This window comes from Agelaius tricolor, unplaced genomic scaffold (assembly GCF_023055355.1).
Source record: "Agelaius tricolor isolate 1412-34295 unplaced genomic scaffold, bAgeTri1.0.p SCAF_14, whole genome shotgun sequence".
NCBI classification, from domain to species: domain Eukaryota; kingdom Metazoa; phylum Chordata; class Aves; order Passeriformes; family Icteridae; genus Agelaius; species Agelaius tricolor.
Genome location: NW_027269274.1, coordinates 9,002,899 through 9,017,320, shown reverse-complemented (window position 1 = coordinate 9,017,320; position 14,422 = coordinate 9,002,899). Strand labels below are relative to the sequence as shown.

The 14,422-nt window shown below is 65.5% G+C and overlaps 2 protein-coding genes across 5 annotated transcripts; one reads left to right on the top strand and one right to left on the bottom strand.

Moving 5' to 3' along the window:
• Nucleotides 1-831: 831 nt before the first annotated feature.
• LOC139595812 (NADH dehydrogenase [ubiquinone] 1 alpha subcomplex assembly factor 3-like) lies at nt 832-14,395 on the bottom strand. 4 transcript variants are annotated; one of them, XM_071439507.1, is made up of 6 exons: nt 14,252-14,395; nt 11,768-14,183; nt 11,392-11,487; nt 11,096-11,212; nt 10,788-10,906; nt 9,414-10,707 (listed from the first exon to the last, which is right to left on the bottom strand). In XM_071439507.1, the coding sequence occupies exons 1-6, from the start codon at nt 14,316-14,318 to the stop codon at nt 10,217-10,219; spliced, it is 3,306 nt and encodes a 1,101-aa protein (XP_071295608.1). In that variant the 5' UTR covers nt 14,319-14,395; the 3' UTR covers nt 9,414-10,216. The 4 variants fall into 4 exon arrangements, with proteins under 4 accessions (XP_071295611.1, XP_071295610.1, XP_071295609.1 ...); XM_071439510.1 differs by lacking the exons at nt 9,414-10,707; nt 10,788-10,906; nt 11,096-11,212; nt 11,392-11,487; nt 11,768-14,183 and adding exons at nt 832-1,305; nt 1,435-1,535; nt 1,686-1,752; nt 1,838-2,030 and having other exon boundaries at nt 14,252-14,355; XM_071439509.1 differs by lacking the exons at nt 9,414-10,707; nt 10,788-10,906; nt 11,096-11,212; ... (1 more) ...; nt 11,768-14,183; nt 14,252-14,395 and adding exons at nt 832-1,305; nt 1,435-1,535; nt 1,686-1,752; nt 1,838-2,030; nt 2,156-2,252.
• DALRD3 (DALR anticodon binding domain containing 3) lies at nt 4,150-9,547 on the top strand. The gene is made up of 13 exons (XM_071439516.1): nt 4,150-5,888; nt 6,009-6,301; nt 6,384-6,655; nt 6,869-6,927; nt 7,025-7,147; nt 7,267-7,337; nt 7,438-7,496; nt 7,794-7,876; nt 7,978-8,101; nt 8,190-8,248; nt 8,354-8,467; nt 8,690-8,758; nt 8,968-9,547. The coding sequence occupies exons 1-13, from the start codon at nt 5,712-5,714 to the stop codon at nt 9,085-9,087; spliced, it is 1,623 nt and encodes a 540-aa protein (XP_071295617.1). The 5' UTR covers nt 4,150-5,711; the 3' UTR covers nt 9,088-9,547.
• Nucleotides 14,396-14,422: the final 27 nt, after the last annotated feature.

The window sequence follows — 14,422 nt, the reverse complement described above, 5'->3', positions numbered from 1 at the left end:
ATAACCCCAGAAGGGACTGTGTGCATGTGAAGGGCAGCAGGGAAGGGAGAATCCTGAGACAGGGCTGAGTGGGTAACACAGTGTGATTTCTTTACAAATCCTTTCTGAGAGCAGAAAACAAGGGCTGGACTGCTGGGAAAGAAAGCAAACAGTTTAACATGGCCATTATCTCCTGCTAGCAGCTGCCAAACCCAGCTGTGGCAGCAGCCAGGATGCTGCAGCCCCCCATTCCTGGTGCAGCTGCTTCATTCTTCCCCTAAACCTCTTGTAGCTGCCACACCTCCAGGCTCAGTGGCTGCACCCCCTTGGGCTGTTCACTGTGGAGTACCTGCCCAGGCTCCAACAGAGCAGTTGTTTGCTGGAAGGTGGGCAATGCACTGGGAGGGGCACAAGTTTATAAAGGAGCTGGTCTGCATTTCTGCAGGCCTGAGCAGTGCAACCTTCCCTGGCTTGGCAGGTTTACCTGTGAGACATTTGCTAAGCAAAGCCACCCAAAACTTGCAACTGCATCCCCTGCCTTTGCCTGGCAAGGTGGCAGAGTTCAGGGCATGAGGCTTCCATTAGGTACATGTACCCTCTTCCCCAGAGGTGACATCCCCAGCTATGAACATCCAGTTCAGGACAGGGACCCTTTCCAAGTCCCCTGCTGGAGCTTGAGCCCTCAATGAAAGAGGATGCAGCACCACCTGGGACACACAAGGTGCTTGTGCTGTGGTCAGGAAGCTGCTGGCACATGGCATCCCACCACATGTGCTGCCTAGTGCCCAAGGTGAGCACATGCCCCCTCAATTTGTTACAGCCTCAATGCGTTGTGCATTAACCACCACACAATTTCTTGTACTTCCCGCTTTTATTTTCCTCGTGGAGCTCCAGGTGTGCCTGGGGATGTACAGCTCACCCCACCAGCCTTTACCCTCCCTCAGGTGAGATTCCTTGCTGCCAAGGTGTGGGGCATGACCTTGGCAGGGCTGTGGGAGCAGTGCCACCAGCAAAGCCTTGTGCTGTGCCCCACAGTCTCCAGCCCAGATTTGGCAGGGAGGCCAAGAAGCCAGAGACTGCAGGGAGGAGCTAAGCCCGTGTATTTCACATCCCTCCTGTGGCAGAGTCATCACTGAGCCAACAGCTCCACAGTTCACCATGGAGCAGTGACCCTCGCGGGCTTCAGGCGGGCAGGGGAGGAACCACTCAGCCCATGGGCATGGCAGGCAGTGCCTACACGCCTTAGGTGCCCCGCGGGGGGATGAGCCCAGCAGCCACCACGCGCCTTTCATTCATGAGGAAGTTGAAGGTTGCACATGCATTCGCCTGTGAATAGAAACGGGAGTGAGCGAAGCTCCGGCCCTCAGAAAGGAGACTCGGCCCTTCCCCACATGGCACGTGACCCCCTCCCTCCCTCCCCCCTTTCAATGGGGTGCTGCCTGTGCCCACCCTTACCGTGTCCTGCACCTCCACAGCAATCCCGCACTCCCGCATCTGCTTCATCATGGCAGGGTGCAGCCGCTCCACCCTGTCCCCCGTGCCCAGCACCAGGATCTCTGCAACCAGGGCAAGACAAGTGTGAGCAGGGCAGCATTCGAGCTGCCTCGGCCCAGAGCTGCCCTTCCTGCAGGCACCAATGGCTCCCGCACAGCCACCCCGACAGGAGCCCGAAGAGGGGCAGCCCGCGCCTCTCCTGCCCCGCGTACCTATCTGGGGCTCCAGCAGCCGGAACAGCGACAGACTCTCGATAGAGATGTCGCGATGGGAGCCAACCTGCGGGGACACGGCGGGCGTTGAGAGGAGCTGCCCCGGCGCGCGGTGGCGCCCGGCAGCCCCGGCCCCGCCGCCGGGCACTCACGTTCCACTGGAGGATGCTGCGGGGCAGGACGGCGCAGGGCCCCACCACCAGGTCTCCGCTGATGGTGAAGCCGCGGGTGCTGTAGCCCTCGATGAACATGATGTTGGGGGACTCCGGCTGCAGCACCATCACCCGCGTCCGCTGGTACATCTCATCATCCGCCGGAGTGAGCCGGTGACCCCGGTACGGCGCTCTGCGGGGAGAGTGAGCAGCTGGGACACGGGGGACCCACGGACACCTCCCGGACACCCTACGGCATCCCACAGGCACCTCCCCCGGTCGCAGGGCAGCGGCGGTGCCGGTTGCCGGTGCCGGTACCTGCCCGCCGCCCGCCCCACCGCCGGCACGAGCCGCCGCAGCGCCGCCATGGCCGCGACCCCGCCGGAACCACCGGGCGGCCCCGCCCCCGCCGCTACCGCCCACTGGCGGCCGGGGCCGGGACAGCGCCACTGGGGGAGCGGGATCGGAGTGGGGCTCCCAGGGAGCCCTCGGGGTCCCCCCGCCCGGGGTCCTGAGGGACGGGAGGGCGGCGACACTCACACACCCGCTGCCTCCGGGCCCGGGCGCGCCCCGACCTGCAGAGCCCAGGTGGGCGCCGGAGCGAAACCGAAAGCGGCCGGTGGCGGGGCGGGAGCGGCGCGGCAGGAGCGGGGTGTCCCGCTGGAGCCTCCCCGACCCCGCCGCCGGGAGGGTCTGCTGTGCCGAAGGCTGCGGGGCCGGAGGTGAGAGGGGAGCGGGCGGCTCCCCGGGCGGGAGGGAGCGGGCCCGGGTCTTGGCTGCGCTCCTGGCCCGGCCCCGCCGGTGCCCCTGGGCTGCCCCAGGCTCGGCACGGCGCCCTGGGCCCCCGTGTGCCCCGCTGCGGGCGGCTGTTGCCAGTCGGGGCTGAACGCCCGGAGCCGCCGCCGCCGGCACCTCCCGCTGCACCCTCATCCTCCTCCTGCCGCGCTCGGTGCGGCCGGTGGCACTGCGGGCTCAGAGGTGCCCTGGGACAGGGGACCCACGTCCCCACCTGTGTCACCCCGCCCGGGGCCAGCCGTAGCCTGACATTGCGGGGGCCACCGGGAAGCTCCCTGGCAGTGGCGGCGGAGCATTTCCCGCCACCGTGCCGTGCCGGAGGCATCAGGAATTCCCACAGCCGGCAGCCTTGGCCAGCGCAGGGTCCCAGGGATCCCCGGGAGCACCGCGGGAGCTCCGCACGGCACGGGGCCGGTGGGGTTCCCCGCGCGGTTTGAATTCCCCCCGTGGCGTTGCCGAGGGCTCCTCGCCGGGGCGGGGGCCGGAGGCGCTGGCAGCGGCGGGGCCGGGCCGGGCCGTGCCGCCTCTAGGCGCAGGTGCCGGGGCAGGTGCCCTCCCTCGGGGACGGCTCGTGTTTCCGGGCCCCGTCGGGGGCTGATGGGCTGGCACCAGTTGCTCCAGCCCCACCGGGGCTTTGTTCGGAGCCGTTTCCTTTTGGCTCGGCCGTGCCGCCCTCCCCTTGGCACCCGGCCCGCGGCGCGGGGGGAGCCGGCAGCACAACCCCGGTCTCTGTCGGCACCCCCGATCACAACGGCCCGGCGGTGGCTCCCACTCACCTCCTCCGCCCCGCTCCCCGCCGGTAAGTCGCCCTCTCCCCTCCTGGCCCACCGACTGCCCCAGGGTTGGGGTGGCATGGCCGTGGTGCCCGTGCCCATCCCTCCGCGGCGCCAGCGCGGGCAACGGAATCCCAAAAGCAGCTGTTCCCACTGTGCCCAGCTGCCCTGGGGTTTCGTTACCCGCGCTCCCGCCACCGCCTCGCCGCACACCCCCTCACCCCACCCCTGCCCACCTCCCCGTGCTGGGCAAGAGCCGCGTGTCCCACTGCAGCCCCTGCCGGGGCTGGGGCAGCGCCTGGGGCCACGCTGGAAGAAGGGTGGTGTCAGGATGGGGGATCGCCAGTGCCCAGCCTCGTGGCTCAGCCCCTGCACCGGGCTGGGGGGTGCTTCTGTTTCTTGTGCCCCCAACAGCTAAAAATAGCAGCTGGCTTCCTGGGAGAGTATGGGGAGCATGGCTGCTTTGCCACAGCGTGGATGTGGTCCCCAGAACCACGGCGGTGCAGGCTGTGACACTGCCAAACTTCCTGCCCATGCCGGCTCTCCCTGGCCCTCGCAGCACCCCAGTGCCTGCAGGGCTGGGCAGGATCCAGCCCTTGGAGAGAGATGGCTTTGGAATGACACGATCACTCCCGCTGAGCCAGCAGCCAGAGAGCCATCGGGGATGTCGTGTCTTTCCAAAGCTCTTTCGGCGCCTCCGAGAGCCCTCCCCGGGCCACTGCGCTGCCGGGGCCCACGTGGGCGGCCTGCGGGACGCTCTGAGGATGTGGACGGATCCAGCCTAGACCCATCTTGAGTGGTGACACAAGGTCCAGCAAGTCCCCCTGGCCGGGCAGGGGTCCTGAGCAGCTCCTGCACTGCGGACAGTCAGCAGTTGGTCTGGTGTGAGCAGCGATTCTCAGATCACCTCTTGGCTGTGGGTGGCGCAGGGAGCACCCCACCATGGCATGGACGTGTTCTCACTCCTGCCCTGGGGCTGCAGATTCTCACTGGCTGTGGGCTGCAGCCCTGGGGCTCCAGAGCTGCCTGAGGAGCCCCAAAGGCAGTTGTTGCATTCCTGGAAGAGCCCATGCAGCAGGATCTGCCCTCACCCTGCTCCCCCCTCTTTCCCCCACGCACACAAGCCCTGGAGGAACCGGTTTGGGCCCTGCGGGCAGAGCTCCTTCCTTTCCCCGCAGCCCCCACCTGCCTAACGGGGAGGGCAGGAAGGGCACAGCAGAAAGGGAGGTCCCTAACTCTGTGCTGTGGTGGGGTTTGGCGCTTCCTCCTCCTGTCAGTCAGGTTTGGTGCCATGGGGCTGGGGCTGTGCTGGGCCCTTGGCCTGTCGCCAGTTCAGCAGCCACTGGCACACTTGTCATGGGGCTGCCAGCAGTGTGAGGTCTCTGTCAGATCTGTGTTTCAACCATTGCTGTGGAGCAGCTCAGCTCTGCAGATGTAATCAAGACCACGATCTAATCGCTTCCACTTCCTTCCTGGGGCTGATAAGGGGGACAGTGCTCATGTGCTGGACAGGAGACCAGCCCTCTAGGGCGGGCCTGGAGAACATGGCAGGGCGTGCATGCACAGCTGCTCATCGCTGTGCCACGCAGAGGCCATGCCGCAGGCACGTGGGTGCTGCTCACGTTCCTCAGCCATCGTGTCAGAGTCCAGCCAAGCCCTGGGGCTCATGGTGGACAGGCTGGACTGCCCAGCCAGGGCCTGCCAGTGACACCATGCCCACAGCTGGTCTCACACACTCCAGCCCATCCAAACCTCCCTTCCCACCACAGTTCAGGCTGCTGGACCTGCTCCCAGGGCCCCTTGTTGTCCCCAGCAGCCCAGGGACCACCAGGCTGTGCTCTGGGCTGGGCCATGCCCACGGCTGTGCTGCACTCCCTGCCCCAGGCAGCCCTTTCTGCCCGGGCCTCTCTGATCCTGGCACAGCCTCTGGCTCCTGCTCCTGCTCAGTTCCTGAGGGTTTTAGGTCTGGGCTCCCCGGTTTTGGAGAAGAGAGGACACCACTCCTACACACCTCAGGGTGACACCATGGCCCCGCTGGGATGAGGCTGAGCGGGACTGACACCCTTTCGGGCCATTCGGGGTGCCTGCTTGCAGCTCTGTGGTCCTGACCTGACACACCCATCATGGCGGCGCCCGCTGCCCGCCACACCCACCATGGCGGCTCCGCACCCGTCCCCCCAAGATGGCCGCCCTGCCCGGCCAACGCGCCCGTCACCAAGATGGCCGCCCGGGAGCGCCGCACGCAACATGGCGGCCTTCTGGGAGAGGCGTGACATCATTTCCGGCCGCGGTGACGGAAGCGCGCGATGGGCGAGGAGATGGGCGAGGGCCGCCCGGGGGTGGCGGCGACGCTGCGGGCGCTGAACGGGGCCCTGGGGCGGCCCGCCGCGCTCTGGGTGAAGGAGAGCGGCGCCCGCAACCTGCGCTACCGGGATTTCCTGGCGCCGCGGGCCGCGCTGAGCGCCGCCTTTCCCGGAGGGCAGGTAGGCCGTGGCGGCGTGGGCAGGGCTGGGTCGGGAGCGGGATTTGCGGGAGCGGTTTGATGGGGCCGGGGCTGTCCTGTGCCCGTGCAGCCCGGACCGCTCCTCGCCCTCCGCCCGCAGGTGCCCCCCGAGGCCGTGTCGGCGGTGCCGTCGCTGCGGGGCCCGGCGGTGCTGCCGCTGCGGATCTGCCGGCAGACGCCGGCGGGGCTGGCGGTGCAGGTGCACCGCCCCGAGGCCTTCCAGCGCCTGCTGGGGCCTCTGCCCGGCCCGCCTGCCCCCGCGGCGGGGCCGCGCACGAGCTGCGTGGTGCTGCACTGCCCGGCCCTGCGCAGCAGCCCCGCTGCCCTGCGGCCCCGCCACCTCCGCTCCGTCCTGCTGGCCGACCACCTGGCCCAGCTGCTGCGCGCCCAGGGGTGAGTGCCTCCGGCCAGTCCTGCTCCCGGCCCCCGCCGCAGCGCCCGCCGCTCCCAGCGCCTACCTCGCCCTCTCTCGCAGGGTCGACGTGCGACTGGTCCCTGCCCTCAGCGAGGAGAGGAGCTGGGACGTCCTGCGGCAGCTCCGCATCTGCTGGCCCTCCGGCTCCGGTGGCTCGGCCCTCACTGATGCCATCTCGGCCTTGAAGGCAGCGCTGGGCCGGTGCCCCTGTGCCACAGCCTGTGAGCAGGGGCCAGGTACAGCCGAGGGTGTCCTCTCAAAGGTGCACCTGAAGAGCTTCGTGGAGCAGCAGGGCTTGTTGGGCTACGACCCCAATCTAGATGTGCTTCTCGGTGAGCCTCACATGTACATCATCTCAGGTGGGGGTGGAATGGGTGCAAATAGGCTTGTTTCCTTTAAGCTGTTTTTAACAAAAATAAGGTGGGGTGGTGGACACAAGTGGCTTGCCCCTCTTGTTCTCCTTCAATCTGGTTTGATCCTGGGGCAGACTCGATGCTGGAGGGTGGAGAACACCGTGTCCCACTGTGTGTCCCTCCTTCTTTCAGTGACAGAGAGCACACTGCGGTCCTTGGCTGAGCTGCAGGAAGCTGTTTTGCAGTGCCCAGTGAGTGACCCCACAGCACTGCCTGCCTCTCACTTCCCAAGTGTCCCTTCCTTCTGGCAGGCAATGGGATTGAGCACCCTATATTGCTCTGCTGCAGGCCAAAGGCCAGAGTAGTTGCTGCAGCATCGTGCATGTGGTGAACTGTGAGGAGGAATTCCAGCAGCAGCAGCTGGATGTGCTCTGGAGGATTTTGGATCCGGGAGCCCACACAGCTTTGCAGGTGAGCAAGAGCAACCTCTAACCCTTCTCAGTGTGGCCCCCAGCATCCATCCTTGGCTCTAGGTTTAGAACAGGGCTGGATTTCACTCCATTCCCAGCCTCAGCCTCTGTGTCTTTCAGAAACACCTTGTCTGTGGGCCAGTGAAGGTGACCAGCCCCTCATCACCCATTGGGGCAGACCAGTACTTCCAGTAAGTTGCTGTGCAAGGCACCTGCTGCTTTCTCTGCTGCTAAGGCTCCCTGTGGGCCAGCTCAGCCCACAGTGGGTGGCTCTGTCTGTGTTTGTCCCAGGCTCCGGAAGCGCCAGATGTATGAGGCCTCTGTGATCAAGTATGGGGAGCTTGCACAAGGTGAGAGCTGGGGCTCCATGGGGATGCTGCTCCATCCCATCCTCATTGCTCCCATGAGTCCACTGCCGGGGGGGGCTGCACCTGCAGGGTGCTCCTTCTCCCCTCCAGGACCGAGCCAGGTGTTGCCCTCGCTTTGGGAAGGCATCTGAACATTCAGATGGCACAGAGCAACTCCTGATGGGAGCCAGGGCTGGTGCTGTGGTGGTGCTCAACCAGGGGTGTCCTCCCTGGGTGCTGGGGATATCAGTACATGGGAATGGAGCAAGCTGTCCATGATGGCACCTGCCTTCTCCACAGATGAGGCCTGGACAGAGGTGATTGATACCCTGGCAGTGGCTGCCATCAGGTTTGAGATGCTGAGCACTGCTCACCGGAGTCAGGTAGGACAGTGGCTTGCATGGAGCCAGGGCTGGCAGGTTGTGGGAAGAGTGGAGTGGATCTGTGCTGAGCAGCCTGGACTGTGGCTTCTCCCTGCCTTCAGATCACCCTGGACCTGGAGAACAATAGCATCTCCACAAAAGGAACAAAGAGCGGTGCCTTTGTGATGTACAACTGTGCCCGACTGGCCACGCTCTTCAGCACCTTCCAGCGGGCTGTGGAGCAGGGTGAGCACCAGCCTCAGCACCCTCCTCTGACAGCCACTGCTGGAGCCACAGGGGCTTCTTTGGGCACAACAGTCTCCCTGCTTTCCAGGCACATATCCACCTCTGCCACCAGTGTCTGAACTGAACTTCTCCTGCCTTCGAGAAGAGGTGAGTGCTGAGGTGAGGAATGGGGGGATCTGTGCACCCTTGGCTCTGGTGATGGATGCTATGGCCCAGGAGGATCTGACACTTAGACATGTAATCCCTTCACAGGGTGAATGGCTCCTGCTCTTCAACTATCTCCTGCCCTTCCCTGAAGTCCTGCAGCAGGCAGCACAGCTGCCCCCACCCTCCAAGGGGATCCGGATCACTGCCAGCACAGAGACAGTAAGTGCCATGTGCCACAGCATCCATGGATGCTGCTCCAGCAGTCCCAGCCCAGGGCAAAGCTTCAGGCCATCAGGTGCTCCCCATCAGTGAGCAACACAGGGACAGTGCTGAGAGAATAGATGGCCATGCCCCTGGGGCAGTTCCTGCTTTGCTTGGGGTGGGTGAGGGCCCAAGACCAGCCAGACTTCACTGTGCCATGAGAATGTCTCTGCCTTGTAGGTGTGCAAGTTCCTGATCCAGCTCAGCATGGATTTCAGCTCCTACTACAACCGGGTGCACATCCTGGGGGTGAGTTAGGTGTGCCAGCCTCAGCCTTGTGCCCCTGCAGTCCTTTTGGGGCTGCACTGCTCTTGGGGGGCAGCCATGTGGGGAATGGTGCCAGGAGTGTGATGTCCCCCTGTCCCATCCTCCAAGGGAGCACAGGCAGCAGTGCCTGCAGGGCCAGCCTGTCAAGGGGTAGTTTGGCCACCAGTCCCAAGCTGCCTTTCTCCCTGCAGGAGCCATTCCCTCATCTCTTTGACCAGATGTTTGCTCGCCTCCAGCTGCTGGGAGCAGTGAGAGATGTATTCCACAGTGCCCTGGCAACCCTGCACCTCCCTCCTCTCAGCCAGATCTGAGCCACCCCTGAAGAGCTGGACCATGGTGTGACAGTCACCTACACACCACACGTTGGGGGGGGAGAACAGGGCACATTGTCCTGGCAGGGCAAGGGCTGCTCCAGTGGCAGGCAAGGCACAGTTCAGCCCCATGGAGGCATTTCCCTTCCCATGGTGTTTGGGGATTGGTCTGTGCTCTCTACAGCTTTGTCCAGTGTGGGACATGGGTGCCCCTCCACATCCACACCAGCAGAAGGGAAAAGGGCTCCTGTGGCACCCCAGAAGCTGGGCTGGGAGTACTGGGGAGGTGGCAGCAGGGACCAGTCACCACAAAGACAAATGCCAACTTCACTTCCCTCAAAACTTTATTGAAAGGTGCTCTGTGCTGGCAGGGAGCTCCTGAGGCTCTTGACTCCTGTTGGGCTCTGAGCCAGGCCCCAGTATTGGGGTCCAATACACTTGTTGCTGGACAACTCCTCTATGTGTCTGACCTCAGGGTTGTTTGTCCTTCCTTCCTTTCTTTGCTCTGACTGTCCTGGATCCTGTTGCTATGCAGGAAAAACCCACTTGGCCTGAGTGGGGTGGTATTTGTGGGCAGCCCAGCCACCCCCATGCCACAAGGGTGCTGCTGTGGAGGATCAGTGTCCCTGTGGATTTCAGCTCTGCAGGGTCAAGACTGTCACAGAGGGCTGTCTGTGGACACACAGGACTGCAGCCCACCATGTGTCACACCAGTCCCTGACCCTTCCTGGCCTCCTGCTGCTCTCAAGCTCCCAGGACTGGGCCATATCTTCAGTGCCTCCCAAGCAAGGTTCCTCTCTGAGACTAAGACTGGAAAGCTGACATTGATCCTTCACACCTTGCGGAGGAAGAGCTGCTCTTGGGCAGCAGGGGCTAACAGCCCCACTTCCTTACTGCATGGGGAAGCCCTAGGCTTGTCTGGAGAGATCACATCTGCCTTCTTCCCAGAGACCACTGGCCTTGAGCACCACAACCATGGCATGTGCTTGAAGGAGCTATGCCTGTCCCCTCAGGACAAGACACAGGAGTGTGCAGGCTGGAGGCAGGGACCACAGTGACGGGCAAAGCCCACATGCAGGGTGCCCTCCAAATGCAGGCAGGGACCTGGATGTGTCACACACCTGCCCCATTACTGAGGAGCCTCTTGTGGAGGAGGTTTTGGGGAGGCTGTGCCACACAGCATCTCCAGGCCCTGCCCACAGAGCACGCAGTAGTACCGCAGCTCGCCCCCCGCCTCCTCCACCTCCCAGCAGTCCAGCTCAGCTAGGTCAGGCACGTGGAAGAAGGTGGTGCTGAGGGGCACCAGCTCGCCTGGGCAGCGGTTCCACAGCGTCAGGCGCTGGTCCACCGAGGCAGAGAGCAGCAGGTCTGGCCGCAGCACCCGGATCCCCGTCACATGGGCAGCGTGGGCACAGGGCCTGCACACCCGCTCCAGGACCTGCAGGCAGGTCCCTGCCGTGGCCTCAGCCCTGCCCAGGGCTACCTCCAGCAGGCAGACATGGATGGAGCCATCGTCACTGCCGCTGGCCACCAGGTACCATCCCTCGGGCGTCTGGCGGATGTGAAGGCTGTTGACACCGCAGCTGTGCGCCATGACCGTGACCAGCGGGGCCTCCAGAGCTGGGAAAACGGGCTGGGTCAGGAGAGCAATGCTCACCTTGTTAGAGGGAGCAGAAGAGCTGCTGGGCAGCAGCACTCACCCAAGGGCTGCATCTCTCCCTCTGCTTGGTGCAGGGTGTCTGCCGCATCCATGATGGGGCCGGTGATGTCCCAAAAGGCAATGCTGCCATCAGTGGCTGCGCTGCACAGGAGGTGCCTCCTAGAATGGGGAGTGTAGAGGGACTCTGTGGCTGCAGCCCTGGGGGTTCCCACCGAGATCCATGGAAATGGCAGAACAGCCCCCAGGGATTAACTTCTCCCTTCTCTCTGCCTGCTGAGCTGCCATCCCTGCGAGGACTGACATTTCTACCCAGAGCCCATCGATGGCAGCCCAGCATTCAGGGCTCACCTCTCTCCTCCTGCCCATGTGTGCAGGAATGCTTCCACCTTCAGCACACAGCGCTGGTGGTGAAATGACTCTGCCACCAGCACCAACTTCTGAGCAGCCTCCAGCAGCCCAAAGATCCTGTAATGGAGCAGAGGGCTGTGGGAGTGTAGGAGCTTCTGGCCCATTTCCCACCATGCGCTGTCTTATGGCCAGCTCAGAGCAGGCCACATGCCATGGCAGCAGCCTCCTGTTTTGAGCCTGCTCTGCTGCCATCACCAGCTCCATTCTCCCTGTCAGGCCCCATGATGGCTCCTCACCGGACTGATCCATCACTGCAGGCAGCAGCCAGGAATTTCCAGGGTGTTGGCAGCTGCTTGGTGTTCGTCCCAGGCACAACTGACAGGGACATGTACCTGCAGCAAAGACACAACATTCACCAACACCTCTCTGGCCCCATGGAGCTGGGTGGCCCAGGAGAGCAGCCCTGAGCCTTTCCCTTACACCAAAAGCCCCTTGAGGCCCACAGGGCACTGTACACCAGGAATCACACACGAAGCCATGCCGGCCCTGTCTGCCTCAGCTGAACCTGCAGCTGCACAGAGCAGGTATTCCAGTGGAGGCCTGTGCAGCTCCCAACACCCTCCCACACTGTGATCACTACTAATCCTGCCTTGGGCAGTCCCTGATCATCACCTTGTCTCTGGGTCCATCTTGACAAGCTTGTGCCTGTTCTTCTTCTTCTCCCAGTGCTTGTCCAGCCGGTGGGAGGCCACATGCATGACCTGGCAGGCCACAGCACTCTGAGCCGCTGTGTCCCCAGTGCACAGCAGCCGGTAGCACTCGATCTGTGCGCGGCCGCCTGCAGAGAAGAGCAGGGCAGACAAGCCCTCATCACCAAAGCCCTCATCTCCAGGTCCCATGGCGAATGCCAACGTCCTCACACTGGAAATGTGGTCACTGAGGCGGGCAAGGGGCACAGCTGCCCGAGAGTTCTCACTGAGCACCAGGACACAGGTCGTGGTGTCCTCACTGCCAGTGATAAACACGTTAACGGTGGCACGGCCGGGCACCTGCACGGCCCCCAGGCGCCGCACGCAGGTGATCTCCCGCCCGTGCAGGGATTCCAGCAGCACTTGCTGCTCGCAGGGCTCGGCCTCACGGTGGTACAGCATCACATCCCCAGACTTGATAAAGGCAAACACCTCGGCCGAGGGGCTGCTGCAGTAGCTCCAGGAGCGGTGCCCGCCCCCGCAGGGGATGCAGTGGATGTTCTCGCCGGTCCTGCTGCTCCACACCACAAAGTTGTCAGCGTGAAAGCCCAGCACAAGCAGGTCCCCATCCGAGGTGAAGTGCAGCTCCTCAATCCATTGCAGCCCTTTGCAGGGCCTGTGCTTCTGCAGGACCTCCAGCTGCTGGTCCCGCAGGCGGAGCTGGCGGTAGACACCATCCCGGCCTGTGCTGTAAATGTAGCCCCTGTGGATGGTCACCGAGGTAACTCCTGTCTTCCCGTGGAGTCCAAAGAGCACTGACAGTGGGGACTCAAGAGGAAGAGATCCTTTGTGCAACAAGCAAGAGGGCTCCAGCTCATTACTGGAGTCCTTAATAACGAGGTCAGTGCCACCATTGACAATGCTGGTGCTTTCTGCAGCCCACCCCAAGGAGCTGCTGCAAGGGAAGAGGAGGAGGGAGCCCCGGCGGTCCCCACAGACCAGGAGCCCTTCCTGGGGCAAGAAGGTAGCACAGGTGTGCCAGCGCTGCTTGCAGGGGGGCAGCAGGTACCGACCCATGAGCCGCACCCAAGGTGCCTGCCCGGGGCGGTGCGTGACGTCCAGCCAGAGCATCTCCCCGTCGGGACCAGAGGCCAGAAGAGCAGCAGCAGTGTCGGGGGGCAGCCCGGGACTGGGGGCCCAGCTCAGCCCGTGCACGGCCCCCTCGAACAGCGTGAGCTTGGTGGCGGCCCCGGGGCAGCTCAAGGCGAAAAGGAGGAGGCGCCCGTCGCCGCCGGCCACGGCGCAGAGCGTCTCGTCCCATCCGTGCAGCGGGGCGGCCGCCAGCACGGCGCGGGTCCCGCTGGCGGCGGGGTGCAGCACCGGCGTCCAGCAACCCTGAGCCACTTCGAATGCCTCCAGCCCGCCCGCCTCGTCCAGTACCAGCACCCGCCGCGGCCCCACCAGCAGCACGGCCCGCGGCCGCTCCCGGGCCCCCAGCGCCGCAACCGCGGGGACCGCCTCCGTAGCCTCCCGCCGGGGCTGCCAGAGCCGGACGCCGCCGTCGTCGCCGCCCGTGGCCACGCGGCCGCCGGCAGGGCGCAGGGCCAGGGCGCGCAGGGCCCCGCGGTGCCCGCGCCGCGCCCGCCGCACGGTGCCGCCGCCGCCCCACTCCAGGCAGGCGCCGTCCTCCCCAGCGCTGACCGGGAGCGGCCCCCGCAGCACCACGGCGGCCACTCGCGCCCCGTGCCCGTAGCACACCAGCAGGCAGGTGCCGGCCCCGTCCCCGCCGCCCAACTCGCCCACGGCCCACAGGCGCACGCTGCGGTCTTCGGAGGCGGAGGCGAGCAGTCCCCGCGACGCCGCGTAGCAAAGCGCCAGCACCGCGCCCCGGTGCCCGCACAGCTGACGCTGCGGGGCCGTGGCCGCCGCCGCCCGCCAAACCACCACGTTCCCCGTGGCCGTGCCGGCCGCCAGCGCCAGCCGCCCCCAGCTCACCCCCGCCAGCACGGCGCAGCGCAGCGCCCCGGCCCCGCCACAGCTCGCCTGCCGCAGCCAGCGCCCGCCACCCCACCATTCGTAGAGCGCCACGGTCCCGCCGCCCAGCGCCAGCGCCAGCCGCCCGCCCGCCGCCCACCGCGCCTCCCACACCCGCGCCCGGAGCTCGCGCGCGGCCCCGCCGCCGCACGCCGCCAGCAGCGGCCCAGCGCCCGCTCCGCCGCGCCGCACCGCCAGCACTGCCAGCCAGCGCCCGCCGAACACCGCTACTCGCGCCGCCGGCCCGGGCGCCGGCTCGGCCCGCAGCCCCTGCACGCTGGCCTCACGCAGCACGCTCCGCCGGCCCGCCGCCGTCGCCGGCCCGCCGCCGCTCAGCCGAAACGCCACCACCTCCGGGCCTGTACCTGCGGGACACCGCGTCAGCCGCTGCCGCTGGCCCCGCCGCCCGCCCCGGTACGGTCCCAGCGCTCACCCGCCAGCAGCACGTCCCCCGCGAACTCCAGCGCTGTCACCGGGGCCACCAGAGCCACCGACTCCATCTTGGCCGCACCAACCCCGCCACCGCCCCCCCTCAGCGCTCATTGGCCGAGTCCCACGTGGCCCCGCCCCGCCCCCCGCCCATTGGCCGGTCCCGCCGCCCCTC